At 45.5% G+C, this 22,822-nt stretch overlaps 1 protein-coding gene and 1 pseudogene across 8 annotated transcripts in view; one reads left to right on the top strand and one right to left on the bottom strand.

The window, feature by feature from the left end:
• Positions 1-12,753, bottom strand: part of LOC126546314 (eukaryotic translation initiation factor 4E-binding protein Mextli-like) — a 100,620-nt gene extending 87,867 nt beyond the window's left edge. For 2 of the 8 annotated variants that reach the window (XR_011892488.1, XM_055061687.2), the window contains exons 1-3: positions 12,151-12,752; positions 4,760-4,901; positions 2,598-2,756 (exon numbers count right to left, since the gene is read on the bottom strand). Coding sequence is in view for 7 of the 8 variants with exons in the window: in XM_055061687.2 (XP_054917662.1) it covers positions 2,598-2,756; positions 4,760-4,901; positions 12,151-12,282 (433 nt within the window). In the remaining variant the exon portion in view is untranslated. Of the gene's footprint in view, positions 1-2,597; positions 2,757-4,759; positions 4,915-12,150 lie in introns of all 8 variants that reach the window. The other 6 variants (XM_055061685.2, XM_072286185.1, XM_072286196.1 and 3 more) reach the window with 5 other exon arrangements.
• Positions 6,860-8,412, top strand: LOC140215235 (piggyBac transposable element-derived protein 3-like; annotated as a pseudogene).
• Positions 12,754-22,822: the final 10,069 nt, after the last annotated feature.

Raw genomic sequence — 22,822 nt, 5'->3', positions numbered from 1 at the left:
TGGCAGCCACTGACACGCCATTCCATGTAGAGCACCCGAATTCTATCTTTCACTGGCTTGTCCAAACAAACATCGAGCGGCTGGAGCTGCGATATCATGCTGCCGGGTATCACGACAAGGTCAGTGTTGCATGCAGCCAGCTTTTTTCTTGATGCGCTGGTCAAGGTGGCACCTGAACGTGTCGAGCACAAGCATCCCATGCAGACCGAAACTGCCGCCGGGTCTCTTTCGCCAAACGTTATCAATCCAGTCAGCGACCAAGTCCGTGGTCATCCAACCTTTTTCATTTGCACGCACTATCACGCCACTCGGAAGCACGATTCCTTTCGGGAGCGTCTTCCATCTGAAGATAAGATATGGGGGCAGCTTGTGCCCATCCACAGTGCAACAAAGCATTGCGGTGACTAGTTTTTTCGTGGCCGGAAGACAAAACACGCACTTGCTCCGCCCCCTTCTTTTTAACAGTTGTGGTGGCAGGCATGTCAAAGTACAGCAGCATCTGATCGGCATTTCCAATCTGTCCGACGTGGTAGTTGTTCCTATGGCACAACTTCAAAACGTACCGCTGAAAACTGTGCAATTTCTCTTCACATTTTTCGGGCAATCTTTGGCATATCCCTGTCCGCCTTCGAAGAGAAAAGCCTTTCCTTTTCATAAAATTTGATAGCCAGCACCTGCTCACTCTGAAGTCACTCCGCATTAGCCCTTTCTGTAAGGCTAACTGCATCGCCCGTACTTTGAGCAGATCGGTCATCACAGGCCACGTACATATTCCACGAGCAGCTCTTCTATTTCGGCAAAGCGGCCCTGCTACGGTCCACTGAAACCCTTCTTTGTTGCTTTGCTGGCGAAAATATTCTCTTTCTGTTTGCGCCAGTCCCGCACGCAAGTTTCAGGAACTCCAAACGCCTGTGATGCGGCCCAATTTCCGTCCCGTCTCCGCGCACATGATAACTTTCCTTTTAAATGCAGCATCATGGTGGACTTAGCGTGTCTTCGTGGTCAGCGCTTCCATGCTGATTGAATAAACACAGAAAACGGGAAGACAGGCGGTAGACTAGGTTACCCCAGCGCCTGGTTACACGTACAACATGGAGGTATGCACATCGAGGAAGCTACGGCAGCTAGGCTAGAAGTGTGTACGAGGCAGCCATTCTTCAAGTGCCGATGGAGATATGGTAACGTAGATTTAGGGTCGTACTCGATTTTAACATGCATGCAATTTTTGGACATGCTTTATCGGAGAAAAGGTGCACGTTAGATTCAAGTAAATACAGTACTTGGTCGACAGTTATCCATTAAAGAAAAAAATTGTGTCAGACTCCCTTTCAGCTTTAGATATCAACCCACCGCAGTTGCATAGTGGCTATGGTGTTGGGCTGCTAAACACAAGGTTGCGGGATCGAATTCCGGCCATGGCGGCCGCATTTCAATGGGGGTGAAATGCGAAAACACCCATGTACGTAGATTTAGGTGTACGTTAAAGAACCCCAGGTGGTTCAAATTTCCAGAGTCCCCCACTACAGTGTGCCTCATAATCAGATTGTGGTTTTGGCATGTGAAACCTCATAATTTAAATTTTAGTTTTAGATATTAAGCTTTAACCCCACAAAGTTCGAACACCATTCCACATCAAAAAAAGTTAACTTGCTCACACGTATTTCTGGCCACAGAGAGTATAATGGTACGAAGAAAACTGTGAAATTATAACTAAGTAAAATTAATTAGTATGGTGATTACTTAATTAGTAATTTATTTTCTGAACCATTCATAACTGAACACTCTCTCCAGAATATCAAAAAAGCTAGTATGGACTGTACATTGGGTCTACAGCACTCAATCATATTTTTCAGCCATCAAATTTAGCGTATCAAAAATGATATGTTGCGCTTTGTGGGGTTAACTAGAAATAGTTCACACTTATAAGCAACATGGCAGAGACAAGAAGTAACTACAGCAAGGAGTTTTGCAATTTTGAGGCCTAATTATCTGGAAGGAGGAAACCATGAACTCCTGTGCAAAACTGCTGAAAGTTCCTAATGATGGCACAGCACAGATAAACACTAACCTTTCAACAAGTTATTCACATCTTCATTCAAGTTTGCTGACAATCAGTGATAAATTCACTAGGTGTCAGCCACTAAACATGTTGATAATTATTAAGTTCAGGCGAAACATGGCAATTGCAGAATTAAAGACAGCCATTACTAAAAGCACATCCATTAACTAGGAACCTAGAGACTAGCCCCTGTAACAAGATAGCCTTCCATGAAATTTTCAGCAAATGCACTGGGGTTACACTTAATAGTCTCCTGATAAACTGCCCTGCACTTCTGAAAGAAACTATGTGCAATGCCAATGTATTTTGTCATATATCTTTAGGGTAGATATTACACAACGAGTACTTGATGCAGGAGATTCTAGCCAGTGAACATGCTTTTCGCAACGAAGATACACCTAGTCTCTGCAATAACTAGCTGGAAAGCCTTAGACGTACTAATAGCATTGAACACTTTCGCTGCCATTTACAACAGCTTACACCAGTTACTAAATTGCTACTAGGCAAGCTTGAGCCAACCATTTAGTAAAGTACATACCTTTGAAGGAAGATTCCATGGAAGCTCCCTTTAGTTTAAGCAGATCACAGACATTGGCAATTAGAGCCAATATGGTTGCATCGTAGTTTCCATTGTTCAATGAGACATGAAGTGTTTCAATCTCATTAAGCACATCTTCATCACTCACACTGCACTGTGCTGTAAAATAATAATTCATTAGAAAGCTTTTGGTTCGTAGAGCAGTAAAAGGCGCATGTGAATGGCAGTAAGTCATCAACATAAACAAAATATGTACCATGTTTATGCACATGCAATGAGGCTTTTGGTACAATCGTAGAGGGCTGCACTGCTGAGCCTTTTTGCACCCTGTTTTCATAATGTAAGTGCACCCAGGACAGTTACAAGTGCACAACTCTTAACAGAGTTCCATAAGCTGGCAATACTGTGAGGTGGTTTGCACATCGCACAGCTGTAGGTTGCGCACTGCACAGCTATACTTCTGCACACCGCACAGCTATACACTTTATACTTCACTTAGTATAAAAATTGGAATTTTCTATTTGACATTCAAAGGTCATATTTCCCTAATATTCGTTTCGATCTGCTTTGCAAATTTCACTATCCTAACACCTAAAAATAATGGTAAACAAGGGTACCCAGAAATACTGCTGCTGAGAAGTACTTTTGAAGGAAATGAAAAATAGCAACACTAGTGAAGCGTATGCAAGACAAGAACAGAACCCCATGAACACTGATGCTTCATTTACACATTCTTATCCTGTAATCTTGCTTATGCTATGCTAGTATTATAAGATGGCACACCAATAAGATCATATCACAACCTTAGAAAGGTAACAAATGCTTCTCTTTTGCATTTCTTCATATCTTGAGTTCGCAGCCTGGGAGAGAAATGCAATGACACAAAGATCATGCATAAACCTGTAGATCGCACACCCCCACCACCCACTTAGTGGTTAGAAATAAATGCAGTGGAGTACACACTAAACAAACTAAAACTAACATATGCCCATCTGTGCATGTTTTGTGAAATCCTTCTCAGCCTAATGTGCCATATTTTTCCAAGGAAACAGGGCCAACTGGGTCAAGACTACAATGATGGTACCTTATTTTTTACCCCGCTATTGATTAACGTGACTGATCGGGCTAGCTGTTGTTGAAATATCTTCTGTGAAAGCGCTAAACATTTAACAGCAAGACGGGAACACAAATGCACTTGCGTTCCTGTCTCGCTGTCAAACATTTTGTGCTTTCATACAAGGTCCATCTTTTGAAATGCACGATGGATGAGCTCTTTCCTGAATATCATATTTATTACACAAGAACACCGCCCAAATTTCTTGCAGCATGCCATTTCCAAGTTCACCGTGAAACATCCATTGTGGTAGCTAATCTCTTCTAAACACAACCAGAAGCTTGCCTGAATGCAGGGCACAGGTGACATATTGAGTACATTCTAAAGCAAAGCTTTTTTGGTGAAACCTCCTGGCCTTTGCTAACATGGCTGCTGCTGCTGTTTTGCTGAATAGCTCAGACACAGAAAACAAAGGATTACATGTCCAATAGCGAGACTGAACCTAGGTCTCTTCGCACAACAGTGATGCTCGAAACCTTAGGCCCAAATTGCATGCACACTTCTCTTGTACCAACACTAACTAGCTTTTTGAGATGATTGGCTTGTGCATCATGTTGTGCAGTACATGCAAATGCACATGCACACATGCCAGTTCTCATTTTCGTAATGACAGAGCTGCAGGAATTAAACGAATGAATAGCCAGCTTTACCACTGTCTTTCATGTTGTACTTCTGTCTGTATATACCTCTGCTCGCCATCGTTCCCTCAACATCAAACATTGCCTTTGTCCTTGCGACATCCTTGTGTCATCTACCCGTGTGCATTAGCACGACTGCTATTTGCATTTGGGCATAGCTTAATTGGTATAGCACATAAACAAACATTGCAAGGCATCAAATTTGTGAGCTGCGCAGAGATTACACATGGCATAGGATGAGAATACACTTCTATGCATTGCATTTAATTTTATAGCATGTTATTTAAGCGCTTCAAGAAAGCTTCACTTCACATTTCAATAGGTTCATTTAATCTACAGAAATTCTTGTTTTAGAGTAAAGCACTGAAGTTTTTTAATTAATTTGCAATAAGGTTGCATTGATTTCTTACCATTTGTGTCAAGTAGCATAGTCACACTCTCTGCTGGACTGAGAAGAGATGATGGAGACTTGTCTGAATCGGAGTTTGACCTCAGTGGACGAGGACGTTCTAGTTTACGCACACCTTTAGTGCTTTTCGTTGACATTTTTTTCTAAATAAAGTACCTAGAAAGAACCAGACATTATAAAATCAAATGAAGCTGAACAACATGAATAATGTGGAACCTAGACAAAGAGAACTCTGTAGGAAGACAATAAAAAATCAGCAAGTTTAGATGACCTTCCCTGCTTTTTATGGCAGATTTCAGACAATCAAACTTCTTACCTTGCTTAGCTAAACAAAACAAAAAAAGACTCCTAATCTGAACAGTAGCCTGTAGGGTCACCGAAACCCGAGAGACCCCAAAACAAAAAGGAAATAATAAAAACCAAACTTGCCAACATGTCTCAATAAGTTTTAGGTTATGCAGACCCAGAATTGGGGGATTCAAACTGCGGGATGTACAAAAGAATGCAAAAGAAGTACAAAAGAATGCAGGCAAGGCATGGGGCTTAGGGTATGAAAGGTCACTTGGGAGCACTATTTTTAAAATTCCCTAATATGACTGCATTTATGACCCAGAACCAAGCCAACATGCCAGCGCAGCCAACAAAAAAGGAGTGCTCTGGCGGCTCAAACTCTGGTGAATGACCACCTACTACCGACAAACCTGCCAAATGGCACCCAAGTGTTAGTTCATCAGGCGTGCGCTGTCTACACCCTGCCAGAGGATGTGTTGGCCAAGTGGTGCTTCTACAAGAAAGGTGCCCGCACCATAATGCCTTGGATTACAATAGCGTGGAACTAGAAAACCGCAGCATGGAAGTTGATGAAGCCAAGGACTGAGAGGACTATAATGCTCCAGCCCCTTCAACAACAGTCACCTGCTGGACGTGCCATACAGGTGCTCAACCAATAACTAAGCATGTTGTGGGAGAGCCCCAACTACAAAAATATCTGGCACAGAGACCTCAAGCAGCATGTTGGGACCTTCAATGACCGGACAATACCCAAGAACAATGGCCAACCCCACATGATGCTGCTTGCATGCATGATCCCATGCGATTTTGCCTGCGAGGCAGGGATTGACCGTCGTCTGTAACCTTCCCTCTTGCCTCCTCGCACCGCTTCCCTATATTGGTGTTTGAGCTGCTCCTCTATCCTCCAGAGACCCTGCTATGGGGATTTGTCCAACATATTGGGCATTCATAAATGAGACAGTACTCCTGTGACAAGGCTTTCATCCTCATAAAACTGCGCTGTCCAATTTATTGGACAACCTGCTGGCGTCATCTATGCAGCATTGATGAAAATACATCGTTTAAATTCACGCCATAACAGTTCCACGAAGGCGGCATTCAGTGGCGCGGCGTTTTACGGCAGGTGCCAGAGAAGTAAGTACTGTTTCTCGTATTTATACCTGCTTTCGGGGCATATCTTTGATGTAAGTACTGTTTCTCGTATTTATACCTGCTTTCGGGGCATATCTTTGATTTTATATTAAAGTTAATATAACAGCGAACGTGCAGAATACGAAATTTAAACTATTCGCTCACTTACTTTTTTTTACGCTTCCTTTGATTTAGCATGTCCATTATGTTGGGCGCTAGGACTCAACCCGGTTATTTTGACCACCCTTTTGCGATGGCCTTGATATGAACAGCAGACAAGTACTGTTGGTATTTAGCGGCTTGTGGAAGAAATTGTGTGTCTTTTTTCTTTAGAGGACCGGCCTCGCGTGTCTGATGAGACAGCTGACACAATTTTGCGAAGACTTGCCAAAGTGAACACGTTGGACATTAAGCTTTCCGATAGTGAAGACAACACTATCGTGGATCCGAACTTCTGCGCACCCCTTGATGATGCAAGCTCAGAAACAGAATGCAGCGATGATGACGGGCCCTCCGCATCAAACGCTGGAAGAACTGATAAATCTTGGAAACGCCATCAAGGGTAAGCAAGGAAATATTGCAAGCGCTTGCTTTGTAAATATCGTTAGGCCATGAATACTTATAAGGGCAATACTGATATTTCATTGCTGTTTTTTTTACATGCAGTCGGCTTCCAACGTGGATCCCAAACTTCCCAAGCAGCACTGATGAGAGTGAAGAACGGGTTTCTTGGGCACTGATCGACTACTGTGCGCAGTACATTCCAAATGAGGTGTACGAGAAAATGGCATTTGTGATGAATAGGAGTTACGTTCGAGATACAGGAAATTCCTTGAAAATGTCAGTGGAGGAGCTGAAAATCTTTTTTGTAATTTCCTTGACTATGTCATGCCTCTGCTATCCACAGATACGAATGTATTTGCAAAAAAGACAAGAGTACCTTTGTTGCTGACAATATGACCAGAGGCAGATATTTCAAACTAAACACCGCTTGCAGTTGGTTGCAGTTGCAGTCGGACTCTGGCGCATTATGCGACTCGTCGCATTCGTACTGGAGGCTTGCCAGAAGCTCCCTCGCAGAGAGTATGTGCGTGTGGATGAGCAAATGATACCCTTCAGCGGAAGAACACAGCTCAAGCAATATGTTCCTTGCATGCCAAATCCTGCTGGTTTGAAAAATTTTGTTCTTGCTACACCAGATGGATTAATCCTTGATTTCAAAATTTATCAAGGAAAGAAATCAAGTCTCTGCCCTGGGAGCTTTGGAATTGCAGAGTCTGCAGTACAGCAGCTTACAGATACAATGACTCCAGGAACTAAGCTTTATTTTGACAGGTACTTCACATTTGGTCCACTGCTAGATAAACTTGTGGAAAAAAGGATCGCAGCCACAGGGCCGCTGATGAACAACCGAATACCGAAAGGGGTGAAGCTTTCTGGTGAGAACGAGCTGAAGCAATGAGGACAAGGATCATCAGAAGCATGGATCCGAAAAGACGAGCAACAGATTGTTGTACGCTGGTACAACAATGAGCCCATAACGTTTCTTTCTTCAATCCATAGCCAGGACCCGCAAGACACCTGTCGCAGGTGGTCTCGTAAGGAAAAAAAAAAACATATAGATGTCTCTTGACCAGATATTGTGCGCATGTACAATGTCAACATGGGTGGTGTTGACATGGCAGACCGAATGATAAGTTACTACAGGATAAAAGCACGCATAAACAAGTGGACAATTAGAGCCATCTTTCACCTCTTCGACACTGCCCTCACAACTCCTGGGTGCAGTATACGTGGGACATGTGCTCCCTAAAGAAACAGCGGAAAGAAATACTCAATTATATGCAGTTCCGCTAATCTGTTACCGAGACCCTCATGGTTCAAGGGAAGAAGCAGGATGAAACAGAGAGAAAGAACGAAGCCGAGTGGCATCTGCCATAAAAGCAGGCTCGACTGTCTCCAGGAGAACCCCACGAAAAGAGCACTAGCCACTGCTCAAGGCTGGCAGACACTGCCAATGCTGCCCGTTGCAGACTACAGTGCTGCAACATGAAAACAAAGTTCTTTTGCACCAAATGTCGGCTCTTCTTCTGCATCAGAAAGGACAGAAGGTGTTTTGAAATTGCCCACAGGAAGTGAACACAAGAGCGAAATTTTCGTTGAGCAGAGGAATGCTCTTTTTATGTACTTTGTACACTACTTTGCCTTTCGAGTTAATAAAACATTTTTGCACACGAGCTTGAGCACGATATCTGCGGTACATCATTACATGCACGCTGTGTGGAAAAAGACCGGGTAGCATCCCAGTGTGCAATATATTGGACATCGCGCTCAGCTGAAACTATCAGGGCTATTGAAAAAATATTTAACACTTTTCACCTTCATAACCCTACTGACTTATTCTGGAAGTTTGAGAAAAATTTCTGCACCTAAATGCATCCCGGGTCTCAGGAGGCTATGTAGATTTATTATCATTTACACAGATGATTTGCAACAAAATTACTACCCTTCTCTAACCAAACGAAAATAAGAAGAAACTATCCAAACATACCATTAAACGCCATTGGACATGCCAAACTGGAATGACTGACTAGAGTTATGACATGCAGCTCCTTAAGAGTTGCAAAAAATGAGTTTCCAAAGTGACGTCTGTGACCAAATAAATCAAAATATTTTGCTACTTTAGCAAAGCAATACCGCTGCCACGCGTTCCCTTTAATAACCACTGAAACCAAAGCCATTGAAATGCATGTACCTAACTGGCTCCTTTGTGCAAGCTCGCAAAAGAAGCCAATGTGGCTTGAAAGTTTCAATGATCTTTACCTTCAGTGGTGCTTGAAAGTGTGTCTGTGACTGCAGTATAAGTTATTGAGCAAGTTCGTGCATGTTCATACTTAAGTGAGCACTTGTCTTGTCATTTCTCATCTTTGACCTTGTTTTGGTGCTTTTTGTTTTTCTTATTGCTGCTATTCCTTTGAAACACAAACTGCAGTAAAACTTTGGACCACATAGAAAGCCTAGTTTCAGATAGTGTAGTTATACAGGATCCTTCATCCTAAATTTTACGTATGAAATATGAGCGAATAAGGGGAAGCTGCCATTACTATTATTGTGAATGATGTAGAACCATGAACACTCAGAACCTGCATGGCTCCTCAGCCTGATCTTTGCGATTAGGTGGACCGCACAGCACGCTGAAAATCTTGAAGGTCATGGTCTGGAACTTCAGACATCCATTAACCACCAAGTGCATGTGCTATCCACTTATGTGCTACTTAAATGCTATTAAAAAGAAAATTAAACAATTACACACACAAAAAAATTCTGGGGTTTTACATCCCAAAATCTCTATGATTATGAGGCACACCATAGTGTGGGAGTCCAGAATAACTTTGACCACCTGGGCTTTTAAACATGCACCTAAATCTAAGTACACAAGCATTTTTGCATTTGACCCCTAGCGACTGAGACCGCGACCTCGAGCTTAGCAGCGCGGTGCCATAGGGCTACAGCAGCAGGTTAGATAATTACCAGCTTTAGTTTTGCCAGGATTGCTTTAATAATATACACTAAATTATAACCCCTTTAGCCAAAGTGAAATTTTAGTGAATTTCCTTCTGTTGACCTTAATGGTCGGTATAAGTACAAGTATATAGCAGAAAAACTGGAGACATTTTGATTAAAACATATGCAGGGCTGTTAACTTCAACTAGTAGGCATATTAACGGGACACTAAGGAGAAACAGTAAGTTAAGCTAGATTAATAAAGTATACTTCTAGGTCACTGATAACGTCAGTTTTACCACATGCAGACAGTTGGTAAGTATATAAAGGTGCGAAAATAAAAGACCTTGAAGTCCCTGCACTGCTACCTGCAGCATCCCAGATTTGGATGCAGGCCTACTTGGGAGTAATTAACACATTACTAAGACATTATATATTGCATTATAAAGGAACCAAAGACTCAACCTAGCGAGTTATCTTTCTCTGAATAAAAAGGGCAAAAAACTCTAAAGTACTGCGATATCAGTGACGTAGCTGATGTACCAGCACTGTGGTTCACGCGCAATATTTAAAAGGGAAAACTTTAGCCCTTATTTTCTCAGCTAGCAAGCAACACATTTGGCCAAATAAATGAAAACAGTCTTGAAAGAATACCTCAATTATAAACCAATTTAGGCATCCACCTCTTTAGTGTCCCCTAAATAGGAAAATGCGCCAACCATGATAGGCTAAAGTGTAGGGGCATGTGCAATTGCTGCCTAGGTTTCAAAAGCACTCATTCTTCAGTGAAAGATGCTGTACTGATGCAAATCAGTTACCAGAGTTACCAATATTTTTCAAAAGATTGTGGACTTCTCACACTGACAAAAGAGAAATTATTGATTTAAAAATGTTTGCCTGCTCTGTCCCCTTAAATGCTCACATTGTGACCACACCACTATAATTATGAAAATTGTGTGGACAACGGAGCTCCCCTTCACTGCATAGAAAATATGTCATGCAGAAGGCATAGTAAGGGTTTATCAATGTTTCCATTAAATTCTGAACAGCTGGTGTACATGTGCACTATCAAATAACTTAAGAGAATACCAATGGAATGTTTTTATTTTTTTTAATGACATGTCGTTTCTATGGGCTGCAGTGCAAAACAGACAAGAACACAAGTATGCAGAAACACACTACAAGTGCTGTATGCTTCTGTATTCGTGTGTTCTTGTCTGTTATGTATTCCAAACCAAATAATGTTCAACCAACTAGCACACCAGCTCACGTTGTATATGTGTGTGTGCACTTGTGTTGTGTGAAGAGAAAAGTGTAAACAGCTGCATCTCACATGCTCGTTCCCATTCTTTAAATGAAAGCTCAAATAATGCCCAAATCTGTGTGCGTGCGTGCGTGCATGCGTGCGCGCAAACACACACACACACACACATACACACAAACGCACACAAATGAGCTGAACCCTCGTATTGGAACCATAGCTGTAGTAACTGAACCTCGGTTCTCATTTACAGCTCCTTCACCGAGCCAATAATCGTGAGCACGTGTAAAAGACAACGTAAAATCGCCCAACGAGGAGTGGACGACAAACTCAGTGTGAATGTCAATATACACAATTCAGTGCGGTTTACTTGTTTGCAACTTGTTTGTTAAAAGCTCGACTGCATTTTTGATAGGCGATGCTTCACGAGGTAACTGACAATTTTAATGCGGGTGTCACACGGTGCATTTTCAATCACGATGAAAACCGATCGGGGATCGAATTTCTCGACAGCGATTGGCTCCCTACCGTAGCTTGAGCAAAAAAAGCCAATCGTGATCGAGAAATCCATCCCAATCGGTCTCGATCGCGTTCGAAAATGAACCATGTGACACACGTAGCATAAAGTGACAAAGAAGAATTAACCAACGTATGTAGAGGCGCATTTCAAGTTATACAGTGTTTTTTGGTTAGCATGGAAGCTGCAAGTAGTACTAGAACACAGGGCGCTTGCCAAAAAGTATTTCGTTCGTTCAAGACAGCACTGCAATACAAATTTAGGCCTAAGCCCACTGACAGTATCTGCTATCCGACTTGCGGGGTTACAGAAGCTAGCGTCGACAGTTGAAACTGTAACTCACCTGGCATAATTGTGTTATTATTGGGATATTTCCTACTAGATAAACTTATAGGTACTCTACACATGTCAGAAAGGCAAGCAAGCGCAGAGAAAACAAAATTCTTCCATCGGCAAAACATCACTTCCTTTTTTTTTAGTTCATTGATAAAAAGTGCCAGATCCTAAGAGCAGAACAGCCATGCATGTCAAAGTCTTGAACCAGTTACAGGCACATTGCGCATTATCGGTCGTTGACTCGTGTATATCTTGACACAATGCAAGATTGCGTGACGTTCGCCGCGGCTTGTATGAAGCAGACAAGACGGTGCGATACTAAGCGAAAAACAAAAGGGTAAACGATTCATACCTTCCCAAAGGTACTGTAAATGCAGAACACAATCGTAACGTGGAGAATGGATGACGAGATGGGCGCTTTTCTATTTTTCTTGGTGTCGTGTCGTAGTTGCTTCTCGCAAGTAGCCAGGTAGCGGCGGACCATACAGTAAACCAACTCAGCTGGGCGGCGCTGACTGCGCTGCTGCGGATGAAAACGAAACTGACAGAATGGAGGTGATGATGATGATGTGTTATCGGGTTCTACTACATCTATTGCAGTCTAGCATTTTGCCTACATACCTCGCTTTTATCTTCTCTCTTTTTTTCTTCTTCTTAGAACGTGTGTGCGGCCAAAGTCTTTTGGTGTGGCGTGGACACAATGCTTGTGTCGTCGCATGATCTCCGAGATTGGGCGGCGCGCGCTGTCGACAGCGCGTCAATCAATCTCAGAGGCTATAATCGTTTGCCCAGTCGTCTGTGTTATTTTCCACTGTTTTCAGTATGCCACCATGAACTAACACCTTACAACGTAGAGCTATGGTAGAGCCGAATTGTGCCGAATCACATGGAGCTTCGCATGCAATTTCAAACCCTCTTCCCAGCTGGGTTTGATGGAAGTTACTGTAACCACCTAAATGGGTCCAAATTTCATAACGGCTACTTTTCTGATTCATTTATTTATTTTGGCCGACAGGCAGCTGCATAAGCATATGCCACGCTACCCCACGGTTCTTAATTGCTGGCGTACTGAGAAGCCCCATACAAATCCCATATGTAACATTTATTCACTTTATTAGCAGCCATTATATGACTGATTGATACAACTGTCACACGGTGCACTTAAGATCGCGATCGAGCCCTATGGGGATCAAATTTCTCGATCCCAATTGGCTCCTGTGCGCAACCTGGGGAAGGGAGGCAACCGCAGTCGAGGAATTCCATCGCGATCGGGGCTCAATCATGATCGAAAGTGACTGTGCGATGCCGTATGATTGACTGTGATGAGCAAAACCTGACAGCTAAGTATATTTCGATTAAAAATATCCCCTTCGGTCACGAATTATGAGGGACTGTACGCAACATGCCAGAATCGCATAATTTTGCTCCGCAGCGGTGCAAACTCCTTTCAAAAAAATAATAATAATAACAACTATGACCGTTAATTGTTGATTCTTTATTGTTCCTCGTTATTACAAAGTAACTGAATATCAAATTAGGTCATTCACGTACCTTTTTTCTTTTTTTTTCTGTGGCAGAATGGTATACATATAGTGAATATACTGACGCGGGCGCGTTCTATCAGTTTAAGCAGCGTCCTTGAATGAAGTTTTGTCTGCTCACCGCACTGCTTTCTTTTGACCCTGTGCTGCAGTCTGCATCGGTTTTGCGATGGCGCACGTCAAAGCATAGCCTCCTATATTTAGGAGGCTATGTTCAAAGAACAACGCGTGTGCATCAAGTTTCTCTTCTCTAGCTCAAGGAAATATTTTCTATATCAAAGAACTTGTTCCTTTTAAATTTGTGCCACAAGGTCAGATCAGTCAGCCAGAATTTTTACGTTTAGATGCACAAGCGGTGGCGCGATACAGTTCGAAGAAAACTCCGTTGTCTGCGGAACTCAGGCGAATGCCTTGTGCATCAACGCTCCCGCACACACGTTAAAAAAAAAAAAAAAGAAAGAAAAGAAAGAAAGAAAGAAAGAAAGACTGAGCGTGCAGCACTTTGACAAAAATGAGACGTAAATGCCATCTGAAACCACCTTCTACTCCCCATGTCCTGCCTCTTGCGACTTCTTAGAGGTAAGCGTTTTCAAAGCGGGGAGGATATACTATAGAAGGAAAAAAAAAATGGAAGCCCAGACGGTCACAAAAAAAGATTGCAGGAGTTGCTGAACGGCTATGAAGACTGAATAAAGTGGCACAACAATTCTATTGCACCCAAGACAGGGTAGTTTGAAGGTGAATAATGTTTTTGAATGTTCGAAGAAATAGTCGAAGAAGTCGAATAAAAAAAAAATAATAATTATCGGCGTGTGTGTGTATCTCAGAAACCTTCGGACTGCCGATGACATTGTTCTATTCAGCAACACTGCAGACGAGTTACAACAAAGGATTGATGACCTTAACAGAGAGAGTGAGTATGGTTGACGATTAATATGCAAACGACAAAGATAATGATGAATAGCCGGGCAAGGGAACAAGAGTTCAGGATCGCCAGTCAGCCTCTAGAATATGAAGGAGTACGTTTACCTAGGTCAACTAATCGCAGGGAACCCGGATCATGAGAAGGAACTTCATACAAGAATAAAAATGGGTTGGATCGCATATGGCAGACATTGTCAGCTCCCGACTGGAAGCCATCGAAAAGGAAGGTGTACAACCAGTGCATTTTACCGGTGCTGACATATGGGGCAGAGACTTGGAGATTGACAAAGAAGCTTGAGATCAAGTTAAGGACAGCGCAAAGAGCGATGGAACGAAGAATATTAGACATAACGTTGAGAGACAAAGAGAGCTGTTTGAATCAGGGAGCAAATGGGTATAGCCGATATTCTAATTGACATTAAGGAGGAAAATGGAGCTGGGCAGGTCACGTAATGCGCAGGTTATATAATCGTTGGACCATTAGGGTTACAGAATGGGTACCAAAAGATGGAAAACGCAGTCGAGGACGACAGAAGACTAGGTCAAGCGATGAAATTAGGAAATTCGCGGGCGCTGGTTGGAATCCGTTGGCGCAGGACAGGGGTAATTGGAGATCGCAGGGAGAGAGAGGCCCTCGTCCTGCAGTGGTCATGAAATAGGCTGATGATGATGTGTGTGCGCGTGCGTGTTGCAAGATTGTAAGAGTTGCTGAACAGTTAATAAAGTGGCAGAACAATTAAACCCATTGCGTCCCAGAGATTACTTTGAAGGGATTATAATGTATTGGAATATTCGAAGAAATGGTCGAATAAAAAGAAACAGTTCTTGGTGTGTGTGCGCGTGGGGTACGCAGGTGTGTGTGTTGGGGGAGGGGTGGAGGGCACGGTATTTTTTTAGTCAAAACAATACGATGTAACAGACAGTGAAGCTAGAGAAAGCATACAAGAAAATAACTGTTAGGAACAGCATCGTAAACGGAACTTAAGCTGACGAAAAGATAACCCGCCGTAGGTGGGGATCCTAACCCTCATCTTCCACACTACATCTACGGTTCTCTACCTGTTAAGCCATCTCCGCGCCCATTTTTATCTATATACTTATATTTATTGTGTACTAATATCTTTATGGCTTGGTTGGAACGCGCTTCTCGGCAGAGCAAGGCGAGTGAGCATCACGCTTCCCAAATAACTGAGTTTTTATTAGCTGCGACCCTCTCGAAGACAACTCGGATTGCTCCACGCGCATGCACTCTTGGCACTACCCCTAAAGCGCCGTTATGCGTCGCCACAGTAATGCCCCCTTAGTGAGTGCACGAACAATGGGCTGTTGCGACTGGTGTTTCGTGGCCGATGTGATGTCGAGTTGGTGTCGTGCCGGGGCAGTCATCAGGACAAGCTCACGGACGGAAGAAAAATTGTGTACCTGTATTTACATGTCTGAAGGAACTCAGCGAACAGACACCGGCGCTCATCTGTGCGTCGGCTTAACTAGCCCGGTTGGTCCATACCCCTTTTCCCTTTCTCCACGTGGTGGCCAGGATCGCACCAATCCGGGAACCTTGGTAAGTCACAAACACGCACTTGAAGTGAAGGGTACGTTTTCCCCTCTCAAAGGTCAAGGTCCAGTTGACAGCTCAGAAATGTCAAGGTGGAGCACTGAAAACCGGCGACCTCTCAGATCATCCTTCTAGGAATTTGACAGTTCGTTGAAATCCAGTTCTCCGAACCTGATCGGGGCCGAAGCGTGGAGACTGTCGGTGCGCGGCGCGCTATTGTATACTCCCCCGTGCTGTTTTCGGTTGCCGGTGCTGGGCACCTGTGGTCGGAGCGTAATTGTCTGCAGGGTCGAGGTCACAACAGCATTTCAATGCTGCCGGTTTGGCGGTCAAGCATCCTTGTCCAGAAGGGTCCTACGGGACAACAGGGCGCACTCGTACGATACGCTCTGGTTCATACGTTCATGCGCAACGGAGGTCTTGTACAACGTCCACTCCACGTGAGCCTTTCGACGGCCTGTTTGGCCTTTCGGTCGGGCCTGCTGGGGGTCCTTGTGGTGATGGAGCTCGAGGTGTTGCAGGTACTTCGCTATCGCAGTCCACGTGTGCTGGTTTTACGCGGTCGAGCAAAACCACGTCGTGACGGCCACCTCTATCGATCGTAATGTGCTTGCCTCCACCTTTCACCACCTTGAACGGCCCATCATACGAGGGCCAGAGTGGACGCTGTACGGCTTCGTTCCTCACAAACACGTGAGAGCAAGAGGAGAGATCACGGCGCACGTGAACAAGCCGCACTGCTGGCGGACGCGGAGGGACAGCGCGTAGCTTGCTCATGATGTCCTGCAGTCGCAGGGCATAGTCGGTGTTTCCCTGGGCGTTTGCGTCTTTACTGTCCGGGAAGAACTCTCCTGGAAGGCGAACTGTTGTTCCGTATACCAGTTCCGCCGAGCAGCACCCCATACCTACTTTCAGTCATAATGGGAGCAGCGCGAACAAGACGACGACGGAGTGAAAGGACACAGGACGAGCGCTGTCCTTTCACTCCGTCATCGTCTTGTTCGCGCTGTTCCCATTATGAATGTATACCAACTCGCCCAACTTTCCACTTTAATTCTATTTTCAGAGCCATCCTAATTCCCAACAGAACAAAAGACAGTGCCTCCGCCAAACTGTAACTCGTAGTTGCCGTCAGGCTTGCCTTCAGCTGCCGATGGAACCTTTCCACCATACCGTTGCTGATGGGATCGTAGGCAGTTGTTCTGATGCAGGAGGTCCTCAGGAGCTGTGTGATGTTCGCGAATAGGACAGATTCGAATTGTGTTCCTCGATCCGTAGTCGCTGTTGATGGTACTCTGAACCGGGCTTCCCAGTGGTAGATAAAAGCGCGGGCAGCATCGTCAGCAGTCATGTCTGGAATGGTGACGGCTTCCGGCCAACGCGTGAAGCGATCGATGCAAGTTAGCAAATAGCTTTAGCTTTGCCCTTGACAAGCGGGCAATGGTCCCACAATGTCCACATGCACATGGGCAAATCGAGCGTCCGGCACAGGGAAGGAATCCAAGGGGGTTACAGTATGTCGCTGCACTTTGGAGCGCTGGCACGTGAGGCACTATAGAGTCCAGCGTCGGACATCGCGGTTTGTTCTCAGCCACACGGACCTAGCTGTGCACAGACGCGGAGTGGCTCGAATCCCTGGATACAACAGGCTGTCCAGCAAGTCATAAATGTTGCGGCGAAGATTTGTGTGCACGAACGGTCTGGCCCTGCCTGTGGACATTTCACAGCATGCGGATCCTGTGGGTTCAGTCAACCATTGCAGCTTTAAGGCGTTGGTTGTAGACTTCAGCAGCTGGTTCAACTCACTGTCACTGCGTTGAGCCGTCGTTAGTGTGGTGAAGTCAACACCGCTCGGCAGACTGACGGCATTCACTGGGCTGCGCGAAAGGACGTCTGCAACAGCATTGTCCGCCCCGCTGACATGTCGTAGTATATCCGTCGTGAATTCTGTGATTTACGACGTCTGGTGGAGCTCCCGTACCACGTGTGTACAAGTATTAGAGTTCATCGCACGCAACGCGTAGGTCAGCGGCTTGTGGTCCGCGAGTACAAAGAATACTCGCCTTCTACATAGTGGCGGAAATGTCGTATAGCAGCGTATATGACCAGGAGTTCCCTACCAAAGTCAATTGCTGTACCGTCGTTCGGACGGGTTCAATTTTCTGGAGAAGGAAATTGGTCGCCACATTCCGCTCAACTTCTGCTGCAATACGGCTGAATAGGTGCATCGAAGGCGTACATCATTACGCATTGAGGAACAATCAGCAGTGGGTACGCGAGCGGAGTGGCGTGTGCGAGAGCCTCAATCTGCTGGAATGCTTGTATGGTTTGGCTGTTACACTGAATGGCACTTGCATTAGTTCCTGATGCAGCGAGTAGAGTGTGGAGAGGGGGAAGGATGTGGACGCATTTCGGGAGAAACCTACGGTAGAAGTTTACGAGTCCCAGGAACTCTCGAAGCTGGCGGATGTTTTTCGGCTGTGGAAACTGTCGTACTGCTTCGAACTTGTCCTGCTGTGGTTGTACTCCCGCGCTTGAAATGCTGTGGCCCAAAAATGATATAGCGACGGTACCACAACCACGCACTTTGCCGTATTGATAACAATCCCGTGCTTTGCCAGTCGCTGCAGCACGCAGCGTAGATCCCTCTCGTGCCCTTCGGGAGTGCGGCTAGCGATCAGCAGGCCATCCAGGTATACTTTGCAAAATTCGAGGCCTCGGACAACGCCATGCACGAATCGTTGAAAAGTCTGGCCTGCGTTCCGTAAGCCGAAATGCATTTGAAGAAATTCGAACATTCCAAATGGCGTTGTTATTGCGGTCTTGGGAACATCCTCTGGGGCTACCGGTATCTGATGTATGCTCGTACCAGATCTATTTTTGAGAAAATGTTAGCACCATGCAGGCAGGAGGTCGTGTCGTCAACGTGCGGCACTGGGTAACGGTCTGGTACCGTGGTCACTCAGTTCAGTGCTCGATAGTCCCCACAAGGGCACCAATCGCCGTCCGTTGATTTGGGGACCACGTGAAGAGCTGACGCATATGGGCTGCACGAAGGACATACTATCCCGAGTTCCATCATGTGGGCAAATAGCTGTCGTGCTGGCCGCAGCTTCTCGGTTGAAAGACGCCGCCGCGCATAGACCGGTGGGCCTGTGGTTTCGATGTGATGCTGAACCCTGTGCTTCACTTTGGCGAATGCCTGTGCCTATCGGGTCAGCTCGGGGAACTCTTGTATTATGATAGTGAAGTACAATTCTCCGGACGGGTTGAGCAAGGTCGGGCTGAGAGGAGGGTGCCAACACGGCTTGCCTTGTACCGCTCCACGACAAACAGGATCCCGAAGCCACTTATTGTGGATGTCGACCAACAGACCGAAGTATTGCAGAAAGTCTGCGCCTAATATGGCGAACGTGACATCAGCGGCTATGAACACCCAGTTAAACGTTCTGCTGAAACCGAAGTTCAGCGTGAGCGAACGATGTCCATATGTTGGTATCACCGTTTTGTTGACGGCTTGCAGTGGTGATGCCTTAGGGTTCTTTCTTTCGGTTTGTGACGCTGGTATCACGCTCACATCGGCGCCAATGTCGACTAAGAAACGAACTCCGTTGTTGCGGTCGGTAATAAATACCGAGACGACTTGAAGGCAACGTAGGAGCACTGGTCGCCCTCAGTGGATGCCGCAGCCGTTTCCCGAGTGCGCGCATGGTGGAGCACAGTAACGCGCAGCATTTCCGAACCACCGATGACAACAACATATGTTCTGACGCTGAGGTTGTGATATCGGCGTGTTTGGCTCACTTAATGTTTGCGGCCTCTTGCTTGCGCGCAAAGCTGATAGCGTCTCGGTGAGTCTTGAAATCTCGTCATGCATTTCTTGAAGTTCGTCTCGAGACTGTTGCGCTTGCACGGCAGCCAGTGATGTGGATGGGGTGATTGCTACCAGCCGGCCGGCAAGTTCGGCGGCCGCGGGTAGATCTTTCTGCTCTGACGCAGGGACGACCATGCTGACACTTGAAGGTAGCTTTTGCGAAAAAAGTTCTCGGAGCAATGCTCCGTCTAGAGTGTTTATTGTTTCGCCGAGCAACTGTCATGTTCCGCAAGAGCTGACTAGAAGTACGGTTGCCGAGGTCCGTGCCGCGAAGCAATTGCTGCAGTCGCTGTGGTCTGGAGGGCCTAACTCGGCGGACGAGGGTTTCTTTCAGCTTCGAATATGCGTTTTCGGCAGGCGGTGCAAGCAAAAGATCCTTTATTTCACTGGCTATGGCCGGCGGGCGACTGCTTACTACGTAGTGGTATTTTGTAAGGTCTGCTGTGATGCCTCGTGATGCTAACTGCGTTTCGACTTGTACGAAACAGAGTGCACGGTCTGCAGTCCAAGAGGAGGTCAGCCCGTCCACTGAGGAGACTGTCGGAGGGGGGGGGGGGGGGGGCGGCTGTCGTGGACGTCGAAGTCATAGTGACGTTGGTACACTAGCCCAATGCTGCGACTCCATTCCGGGTCACCAATGTTGGAACGCGCTTCTCAGCAGAGCAAGGCGAGTAAGCATCACGCGTCCCAAACAACAACTGAACTTTTATTAGCTGCGATGCTCTCGAAGATAGCTCGGATTGTTACAGGCGCATGCGCTCTTGGTACTAACCCATAGCGCCGTTATGCTTCGTCACAGCTTTTTAAGGAAAATCATCAGTTCTTGGGTAAGTTTTACCCTACGAACAGAAATCCTGGGTGCGCTAATGGCGATAGTTATCATGAGAAAGGCAAAACCATTCCTTCGCCAATGACGAGGAAACCCATCCCGGGCGTCCAACTTCCCGGGCCTTCAATGAATCTTTCCTTAGAATTGTGTTCTGCACATTGAAGCACCCGCCGCGGTTGTTTAGTGGCTATGGTGTTGGGATGTTTAAGCACGAGGTCGCGGGATCGAATCCCGGCCACGGCGGCCGCATTTCGATGGGGGCGAAATGCGAAAACACCCGTGGTACTTAGATTTAGGTGCACGTTAAAGAACCCCATGTGGTCCAACTTTCCAGAGTACCCCACTACAGCGTGCCTCATAACTAGAAAGTGGTTTTGGCACGTAAAACCCCATAATCTAATTTAATCTGCACACTGAAGCAATATGGAGCCAAACTGCGTGAGCAGTGGGTTAAATTTAAGCCTCCCTCAATGTTTGTGGTGTTTTCCTGCACACGACTGCGCGTAAAAGAAAAAAAAAAGCACAATAAACAAGCCGCGTGCCAGCATTCCACGCACCGTGACTTGGCAAGCCGGCTTCGAGGTGTGAATTCGGCCGCGAGTGGATGCGTCCTCAAGGTGCTTTACGCATTCACCCGCGAAATGGGTGTCATCCGTGGATGGCGTCCTCGGGATAAGCCAGTGATGGCCCCGGTATACCCATTCTCTTTCGATCCTCTCCTCCCATATTCACGCTTTTCGACTTTTCACTCGCGGTTAACAAAGAAAAACATATATATGTGACCGCATCGATCCACGCTGTGCGCCGAAAATGACTGCCGACGTATTTCTGCCTACCACTACGCACGTGGATACTCTAAACTACTTGGTTTTGTCAACGAGCAAGATATTTCTTACAGAAATGAAAGCGTTGTGAGTGACAGCGGCACGGTAACTATCGAAACGACGTCGTCGGGCTGAGCAATGTGAGCGTACGTTCACAGCCACACACAATTAAAGAGTGCATCGCTTTACGCAATAACTTTAGCGCCATATATACAATGCTGCCGTATGCAGCTGTATTGTTGCTACAGTACCTCATTTAACTCATTTTTCAGCTCACCGTTTTGCCGAACGTTGCTTACGACGCGAAAACGCGGTACTATATATACTGCTAGCCGCTACAAACAGCACGAAATTATTAGAGAGTTTTCGAATAGGGGCCCCAAAGAAATTGCGCGGAAGTCACTACGCATGCGCGAGACGCAAACGTGAGACGAGATCGCAAGAAACGGTTCCTGACATATATGTACGACAGCTAAATTTATCAGTTATATCAGGTTGATGTACGACAATCGCTGCAGCGAAAGATCAGTCGAACGCGCTCGGACGGCATTCATTTCTCTGTGAGTGCCATTTCATTTCAGCTACGCAGCATGCGGCGTAGCTGAAACGAAATGGCGACTCCACGTACCGCATGTTCAGATTATTGATGGTCGTCTTGTTTGACGCTTCTCTGGCTCGCATATGCTGCTATAATTTTAGCCAAGCAATGCAACCCTGTGCCTGACCTTTTGTTTGACTTCTTTGCACAACAGTTTCCAATCACACTGCAGCACAGCGACGGCACCCGGTGAATGAAAACGCACGGTGTAAAAGATAATACCGATCAGAGCTGTACGTATGGCACGCAGCGCCTGGTAACGGCTACCGTGTATTTCAGATGTTGCGGCGACCCCCGTTACATACTCATATCTCAAAGATTTTCAAAGAGATCGGGGTCGTTTATTACATTCATTAGTTCATCAGTTCTTTGAAAAAAAGTTCATATTTCCCGCCCAGTGAAGATTGCACCTTTAGTTCTGCGTTCTTATCTTTCTCAGTTATGCCCTCCATTGTCCACGGGCTTTCTTACTCTTTTCAGATTAGGCAGATGAACGTAAGCAAATTAACTTCTGTACATAAGCAGAAATTTACCATGAATGTTCAACGACTACGTTTTTCACTGTTAGATGGCACCAGCAGCCTTGCTTTCCGATAATTATTGCTTTTTGGCGCGCTTTCGTTAAGCGTTCCTCATGAACGCAGAAATGTTTCATGTAAAACCAAGAAGTGTCACAAGTATGCGGCTTCTGGCAACAGCAGAAAGTCTATCCATGCATGCTTTCTGCATTTGCTGAGAAATTACCACACTTTCGTAAAGTAAATGGTCCGCTTCTCTACGAATAAAACATAATATCATATGCAACATATATGTCATCACTAAAGCTGCGTACGAGCACAGGGCCGACGAAGCATCTCACAATTTCTTCGCGACTTAGAC

The sequence above is a fragment of the Dermacentor andersoni genome, chromosome 1, assembly GCF_023375885.2.
Source record: "Dermacentor andersoni chromosome 1, qqDerAnde1_hic_scaffold, whole genome shotgun sequence".
NCBI classification, from domain to species: domain Eukaryota; kingdom Metazoa; phylum Arthropoda; class Arachnida; order Ixodida; family Ixodidae; genus Dermacentor; species Dermacentor andersoni.
Note: the sequence above shows the minus strand (reverse complement) of the source record. Positions and strands in the feature narration are given on the sequence as shown.